Genomic DNA, 9,171 nt, shown 5'->3' on the forward strand with positions numbered 1-9,171 from the left:
ATTATAACAGTGATAATACATTAGAGCTTAAAAAAATGTTAACTGCATTCATTAACAATGAAAAATAGGCTACTTCTAAAGCATGTATTAATCTTTAACATTTACTAATGTATTATTAAAATCAAAAATTGTATCTAACATGAACAACAATGAACAGTTGTATTTTAACAACGTTAACAAATATCAATAAATACTGTATAAATGTAATGGTAGTTAATGCATTAACTAACATTAACTAATGTTCACTTATTGTAAAGTGTTACCAAAAATTGTGTGATTAACAATATTTATAAATGAATAATATACAATTATATTAGCAATGCAACAGAGTGCTGCAGTGAAGATCTATTTTTGTAGGCCAACCCGAAAATTAGCATCACCCTGATTCCCTTGACAAAAACCCAGTGGGATTTTTCCATTGGCTTTTGCAGAGAATAACCTCCATGGCCAACAAAAGTTCATGATTCTTACATGTTTTGGACTTTTTTGAATTTTGTAACCTTAAAGGGTTATCAGAAACAGATGCTAACTGGATGTGTCCACCATCGGCTCTCTGGAGCACCAGTGATGAAGTTAAATACTTAAAGGGATAGTTCACCCAAAAATGAAAATTCTGTCAGTAATTACTCACCCTCATGTTGTTCCAACCCCGTAAGACTTTAGTTTATCTTCGGAACACAAATTAACATATTTTTGATGAAAGGCTGCCAGCCCAGAAAAGTTAGTAAAGACATCGTTAAAATAGTCCAAGTGACTACAGTGGCTCAACCTTAAGTTTATCAAGCGACGAGAATATTTTTTGTGCGCAAAAAACAAACAAAAATAACGACTTTATTCAACTATTTATTTTCTTCTGCGTGGGCCTCTGAGTGAATTCACGAGAGCGCCACGACGCATGCGCGTGAACTGAGAAGATGACGCAGATGGGTCTCGATGTAGTTTTTAAAATGGTTCTAAAGTGTGCATTTCCTGGATTTCCGTTGGAACAGCATGCGGTTAAGAAATTACTGACAGAATTTTCATTTTTGGGTGAACTAACCCTTTATTACAATCGGCAGAAGTATAAAGCTAAACTAAGGCTATAAATGACCTACACTACGGTCACATGACTTCGGGCTTCATGCAACAACTCTTTCAGTCTTTATTTATAAAATATTTTCTCTGAAAGTTTGAGTTTACAAAGCTGTGAAAGTAAACTAGTGAGTAGATGAGTTTACCTGTTCGGCTGATGACGTTTAATGTCCCGAAAACCTCTGTAGTCCCATTTAGACCAAATGAACGCATGTTTTCTGGCACACTTTAATAACTGTTCTCCGTTAAACATTACATCAACATTCACAATTAAAACGGAAAACTCCGAAGCAAATTAATATTTATAGTTCTATGAAATTTTCAAGAAAATTTAGAAAATAAGTTAAAAATAAGCATGTTTATTTTTAGCTTATTTTCTAAGTACAAAAAGCAAATACAGAAAATGTAAACACACCTTAAGAATGCACTAAGATTACATTTTTATGAATAAATATAATGGCCACAAGTGCATGCCGAATGCACGGAAATATTTATTCAGAGGAAACAAACTTTGGTGGTGAATTGTATTAAACCTGCCAATCAACTAAAACTATCATTCATTTTGACACTCAACAATTAGTCATTAACAAATTTTCAGAAATAAGCTGTACAAGTTCAGCCCTTTTCCTGTGACTAACTCTCTCTAGTTCTTTTCAGAGTGTAACTGTAACACAATGGGTTCAGTGCACGACCGCTGTAATGGTACCGGCTTCTGTCAGTGTAAAGAGGGCTCAACCGGAGTCAAATGTGATGAATGTCTCCCCGGTTACTATTGGAAACCGGGCTGTTTCCGTAAGTACCTTCCCAATCAGACTTCATTCAACTCTCCCATCTAATTAACAAATCAATGTCAAAGTGTGCAATCGCCTTTCCATTCTCCTCGGCCAATTTCAGGTTTAAATCAGATATTAATTGGCACAGAACTTTACAAGACTTTAGTTTCCTAAAGCCATCTGAAATAGAAGTAACAGTTTAAATAATTACTAGTTCTAGCTTGCAGTCATTAGTCTTTACACTGTGGAGTTAAAGCAGAGTTAATTCAACTTCCGAATGGCCGAGAAATGAGAACGATGCTTTAATGGTGTAGTTATGCCAACTACCATCAGGGGTTAACCATGCAAACCAGTCAAAAACTAGTATGGCTACACTGTAAAAACATATTTTCATGATTTGTTATCACAACATTTTTTCTTCTGTCAAATCAACTTGGATAATTTATGTGATTCAGATAACATAATATTTTGAGTTTCTGTTGATTCAAAAATTGAGTTAACGCAATGGAAATTTCAATGAACTTAAAATTTTAAGGCAACCAGGTTACTTACTTTAAGTTAAACCAACAATATTTTTTTACAGTTTATATGCTGCTTGAGATGCAACTTCTGTGCCATCTTTGCAGTGTAAAAGATGCCCTGGTATTGCATACCCCACACAAACGGAAGTGATTATTGTTGCACATTTTACCACTGGGCTGTACTTTTAATAAAGGTTCTTTAATGGCATCCATCTTTCTTAAAATACCTCTAACATCCATCACTCTTAAAAATAAAGGTTCCAAAAGAGGGATTTCTCAGCAATGCCATAGAAGAAACATTTTGTTCCCCAACTAACCTTTTTTCCACTACAATGAACCTTTTTTTGTGTAATAAAAAGATTTTATGGATGTCAAAGATAGTTTGTGGAACCACAGATGCCAATAAAGAACCTTTATATTTTAGAGTGTGGAATCTTTCCATTGCGCAGAAGGTTCTTTATAGTGGAAAAAGGGTTCTTTAGATTATTAAAATGTTTTTCACACAATTATCACACTAATAAAAAATGTTTTCTTTAAGAACAGTTGACTGAAGGTTCTTTAGGAAACAAAAATTCTTTAAGGCAAAAATTTCCTTTAAGGAAAAAGGTTCTTTAAGGCATTGGTGCAAAAACCTCTGGTTACTTTATTTCGATAGACCACTTTAGACACTCTACTAACTCGCATTAGAGTAATAGTAGACTGTTAGGTTAGGGTCGGGTTAGTAGAATCAGTTGGCATGTAGTTGCAAAGTTACTTATAGTCAGAAGAATGTCTGTTGGAGGAGCATCAAAATAAAGTGTTAGCAGATATTAAGCACTCTAATACTCTGACTGCTAGTTGACATGTAGTTGCAAAGTTACTTATAGCTAGTAGATTGATTGATTGGTCGAATTAAAAGTGTTACCAAACTTTTGGAACCTTTATTTTTAAGTAGTGACAAAAAATTGTAAGGCTTATGATTCAAACATTGGAATTGGTGTCAAGTTGTGTTGCACAAAAAAGGGGAGTGGTCTCATAATGAAGAGGGCAGGATTGATCTGATTTGACAGGAGGCTGACCTATTATCACAATAGATTATACTGTTGTATAATGGCTTTGACTTGTATTCCCGCTATCTGCACATTCTAAGAAGCCCTTGTTTATTGGAAACTGGTTTGTGGGGTAATGATCACATTTGTACCTGGATTCCCATGGTGATTTTAGAACCCCTGCGCACAGCGTTTTCCCTGTGATCCATCTTTAAGATGAAACTGGCCCACAGCCAGAACCACGAGCTCTGTGAGGAGACAGAACAGGGGAGAATCCATTAGGGACACACTTCCGGAGCTGGATTAGTCATTTTCTTTAAAAAGATTTGTTTTGTTTTAGGGTTAAGTGGATTTGCATGCAGCCAGTATTTACTGATTCTAGTAAATGCACCGGATAAGCTGTTTGGTTAACAGTATTTAAATATTATTGGTTAATAAAAGTTCACATGTTTGGACAAGTCTTTTAGAGCTTTTTGTATTACATTTATAAAATATCATGTGCTGTAAAAACTTATTTGTAAACAAAACAAAGACTTTTATGTGTTACAAGAAAATAATATTTCAGGCTTTCTAATTAATTCAATGCGTTTCCTGCCGTTTTCTTAGAAATTGCTAGTACATTTTAATATTAATTACAGAGTGAAAACTGTTTCTACACCAAGTTTTATTTAGTGTGACCATTTCAGCAATGCAAAAACAGATGCCCATTTAACCCTTCACTTACAGTCTTTTTTATAGGATATGTTCAGAATGGCATACTTAATTCTGGGCTGTATACACTATACACTGCCTACTAATTCTTCAAAAAATAGTATGTGATAATGAATGCATCTTGTAATGACTTCAAGTTATAGTGTGCATTAGTGGCCGCCCACTTTTTCAGCGGCCTTGCTTCTGGAAGTAATTTTCCCATAGGATTCTTTTCGAAAGTCTTTATTAGGGGGTTATACCTTATAAACCATTAACCAAACCAACCAGCTATGAGGTGAATTACATCATTACACACTTTGATTTGAAGCAAAAAGTATTTAAAAATCAGGCAAAAAGACAAAGGTACAAGACTTCATGGATTTAATAAGTGAATGTCCTACAATCCCATGAAGCATTGTGAATTACACAAATTAAAAATGATCGATTAATATAAAACTGATATGTATATACACATGTTGTGCAATTTGTTTTTCGATTCTTTGATTGTTGGAGATTTCTTTGCAGAATTATGGGTGATGTAGTTTTTCACCTGGAATTCCACTGTTAAATATGATTTATTAAATATAATACAGGCTGATGGCTTCAACAAAAGCATATACAATCGATTAACAACTTTTTTTCACAGTTTGTCTGTCTTTAAAGGTTCATGAGTTATTATTCGGAATCAATTCTCCTGTTTAGAAAATGAATGGGATTTTTACTTCCAGAAGAACCCAACCGTTGTGTTCTGTGCTACATTGTTGTCACATGATCTGATCACATGCATGTTTACTTCCATATCCTCCTCATTATTTAGCATTTTTAATTTAATTCTGTGTAAAATGAGTCAAGAGATTAAAATTACAACTGATATTACTTACCCTCAACTTAACCTTTCATTTCCAGTGTGACAAATTAATGGTGTTGCATTCTGGGAAACACTGCTCAGCACTGCTCAATCATGCTCCTCTTTATCATTTTCTGTACTTTCTCTCTCTCACACACACTCATTGTTCACTGCTGAGACAGTTTGGGGTCAGGTGTGTAGCACCTGGTCTCATTAGTACCCAGACTCCTGTGACCCGTTGTGGCTTTTTAATGACACCAGACGTCCATGTTAAATATGACACAGATACAAGCTGTGTGTGTGTGTGTGTGTGTGTGTGTGTGTGTGTGTGTGTGTGTGTGTGTGTGTGTGTGTGTGTGTGTGTGTGTGTGTGTGTGTGTGTGTGTGTGTGTGTGTGTGTGTGTGTGTGTTTGTGTTTGAGTGATAAGAAAGAGAGAGAAAGAGAGAATTATTTCTTTTAAAGAAGTCTCTTCTGCTCACCCAGGCTGCATTTATTTGATTAAAAAAATAAAAAAGTTATATTGTGAAATATTATTACAATTTAAAATAACTGTTTTTATTTGAATATATAAAAATGTAATTTATTCTTGTGATCAAAGCTGAATTTTCAGCATCATTACTCCAGTTTTCAGTGTCACATGATCCTTCAGAAATCATTTTAATATGATGATTTGCTGCTCAAGAAACATTTATTATTATTATCAATGTTGAAAACAGTTGTGCTGCTTCATATTTTTGTGCAAACCATGATCTTTTTTTTTCCAGGATTCTTTTGATGAATAGAAAGTTAAAAAGAACAGCATTTATTTGAAACAGAAATATTTTGCTATGTCTTTACTGCCCCTTTTGATCAATTGAATGAATCTTAATAAAATTACTAACCTTTGATTGGTAGTGCATCACAGATCCCACAAAAATATAAAGTAGCAAGATTGTTTTCAACATTGTTTGAAATGTTTCTTGAGCAGCAAATCATCATATTAGAATGATTTCTGAAGTATCATGTGACACTGAAGACTGGAGTAATGATGTTAAAAATTAAACTTTGTTCACAGGAATAAATTAAATTTTAAATCATATTATAATAAGTTATTTTCGATCGTAATAATATTTCCCAATATTACTGTTTTTACAGTGTGCATTTGCATAATTATATTTTTAAAAAAGTAGCAGAGATTGGGAATGTTGTACATTAACTTTTCCTCTATGTTCTCCACAGCGAACGTGTGTGACGAGGAGTTACTCTTGTGCCAGAACGGGGGGACGTGTGTTCAGAATCAGCGCTGCAGCTGTCCGCCTGACTTTAAGGGTGTTTTGTGCCAACATTCGCGCTGCGAAGGAGGCAAAAAGTGCAACCGTGCCAGCGATCTCTCTCTGAGCCTGGCACTTCTGCTCTGCCCGCTCCTCGCCAACCTGCTGAGCTCCACTGCCTCCTGAGAGACTCCTGAGAGACTCCTGCTTCTCCCAATGCCCTCTACAGGGGCAGAACGACAAACAAAAAGACTCTGTTAGAGCTGGGAATCAATGGAACTCAAAATGTGTGCCTCATGTATACGCTGAGGACGAGTAATACCAAAAACACACACACACACACACAAAATCAACAAGTTTCTTGTGCAATAGCTGCGAAATTCAATACTTATCCCACTTCCTTCACTCTGATTGGCTCAATGTAGGGACGTGTCCTCACAGTGATCCGAGACTGCAGGTTGTCTTCACAGAAAGACAGGAAAGGTCTGGCTTCACGTTTTTTACTCTCCCTCGCTGCAGTTTGTAACATTCAGATGTATGTAACGAGTGCTCACTGTTATTCGCTAAAAAGCAAAGAGTATGAATATTATTGTGATATTTGACTATTAAGATTTTAGGCACTGTACCGCTGGTTGTTATAGGAATGTTTGTCGCCACAGTTAGAGAACATTGATATTTACGAAGTATTCAGGACACAAACATGCTATCCAACTTGTAAGAGAAGATATCTAATCAAATGGAATTATTCTAAACCCACATTATTTGACTATTTTTGGTAGAGAATATTTTTGGTTTGGATCTATTCAAAAGGCAAAAAGGTTTTATTATACACTGTAAACTTTACAGCACACAAAGCTATTATAGTACAAGAATCTATAACGTAGAGTTTACACTGTACACTTTACAGTCAGGTATTACAGAGGATGAATTTACGCACTAGATGTACCAAGCAGAATTTATTAAATGGCAAACTCTACTGAAATGTACAGAATGGGGTTTATTACACTGTAAACTTCATGGTTAACAGATTTACAAAACTAAAAGAACTGAATGAAATTTTATGACACTGTAAACATTACAGTAAATGTGACTGTTACTTGGCCACGTTTGAATTGTATCTGTGTCTGTCATTTCTTTACATTTTGTAACAATACACACATACACAGTTTACACATACTGTTTTTGACCAATGACCTCATTTACAGGTATTTGCCACTTATTTTCATCTTATAATACATATTTGGATCCTTTCCAACTCATTTAATTATCTCATTTAAAGTTTTTATCTAATCTTTTAGCTTCTCCCTAATAGTGGTATGGCCTGCTTTGAAACATTTTTTTTATGTTGAAGGCCAAAGAAGAGATTACTATTATGCTGGAGCAAGTTTATGGCAAGTTCAGATTAAGGTTACATGAGGTTGCAACTGAGTTTTTTTTATAATACCATATTGTTTTGATCTTGTCCTATCTACACTGAAAAAAAGATTGGTGTTGAAACAATTTTCACTCAGAAATTGCAAGTAAATTTCAGTAAACAAATGATTTCAAAGAATCAGTAACAATGAATTAAACGTGAAATTTTGAAGAAGAAAGACCGAAGCAGTCTGTTTTATTTCAGACTTAAAAATGACATATATATATATATATATATATATATATATATATAACAGTATAGATTTCTGTGATTTTATCGAATAGGATGTTTTAAAGTGAGCAAAAACCAACTAAAACCACAAAACACCAAAGAATCCATCAAATAAATTGTTAATACGTTTGTGCTGTAGTTTTCTCTCCAAAATGATGGCACTTCCTATAGGATAATGTCATTACGGAAATGGCTTTTGCTGGTTAAAATTATTTTACAAAAGACTAATGGTGTGTTCACATCATAGGAGTATTATGGAAAGTGATATTGAGGAAACAGTAAAAACGTATAAATTATTACAATTTTGTTCTTAATTAATTGTCAGTTTATCATTTTACAAATTAGTGCAGCATCTTGGACATGACAACATTTTTAACATGCATTTAAACCGACAAATAAAATGATTTAAAATTCACTTCATTATAATATTGCAACTACATAAACTGTATGTAGTAATATGATTTCCATCTTTAAAAATTGTGAGTTTATTATTTCATCCAGTATATTAAAACATGATAACAGTGACCCAATCAAATCTTCTACTGGGTCTTCTATAACAGTCGTAGAGGAACCCAGAGAGAATTTTATATTTACTATGGTCTGTGCGGTCATCAGGCTTTATGAAATATCTGAAAATGACACCCGAGCCAGTGAGGCAACAAACAGGATGCTGCACCAATAATGTGAAATTACAACAAAAGAAAGATTCCAGAGGCCTTGCTGACCCAGCATCTCTCTAACGAGAGAAAAATGCTGCGTCACGTCACAGTAGCAAAGTGTCTTGCACCTGACCTGAGAGGATCAAGCTTTACCTTAGTCAGCGATCATTGATTACCTGCTTCCTCAGAGTATCAATGCCAAAATGGTTCCTTATGAGTCCAAAGCTTCCTTCTGACCACCTTCAGGTAGAAACATAAAAAGATGATGATGAGTCGGTCATACTGCAAACAATTCTAAAAAGCTTTCAGAATCAGAATCACATCATAAACTTCCACCTCTTTTTAAACACATTTAATGGAACACTTTATGATTCTGGTTCTCTCTGACCATAGCAAATACATTTCTGTATCATGGTTCCACCAGAATACTTTCTAAAAACACTAATGCAACAAAATTCCACAAGACAATGAAGCTGAGCTATTTGTTCTATGAAGGTTTGAATTGGGTTGTAAAGGTTTCTGCAGAAATCTGTAAAGCTTTCTACTGAGGTTTGTGAGCACAGATTATGTGGGCCTACACAGACCTTTATAAAGTGTAATATATAGTTATTTGGGTTTAAAACTGGGGCATGACAAACAGGTGTAAACCTAGGAGCGTTACGCCCCCTAGTGTTGAAAGAGACACT

The 9,171-nt window shown here is 34.7% G+C and overlaps 1 protein-coding gene across 6 annotated transcripts in view; it reads left to right on the top strand.

Moving 5' to 3' along the window:
• ntng2b (netrin g2b) overlaps nt 1–7,296 on the top strand; it is a 72,455-nt gene extending 65,159 nt beyond the window's left edge. For all 6 annotated transcript variants that reach the window (XM_077194445.1, XM_077194400.1, XM_077194418.1 and 3 more), the window contains 2 exons: nt 1,729–1,863; nt 6,150–7,296. In XM_077194445.1, coding sequence (XP_077050560.1) covers nt 1,729–1,863; nt 6,150–6,367 — 353 coding nt within the window. In that variant the 3' untranslated portion in view covers nt 6,368–7,296. The remainder of the gene's footprint in view (nt 1–1,728; nt 1,864–6,149) is intronic.
• Nucleotides 7,297–9,171: the final 1,875 nt, after the last annotated feature.

The sequence above is a fragment of the Siphateles boraxobius genome, unplaced genomic scaffold, assembly GCF_051911475.1.
Source record: "Siphateles boraxobius isolate OS27281-9 unplaced genomic scaffold, OSU_SipBor_1 11, whole genome shotgun sequence".
Lineage (NCBI taxonomy): Eukaryota > Metazoa > Chordata > Actinopteri > Cypriniformes > Leuciscidae > Siphateles > Siphateles boraxobius.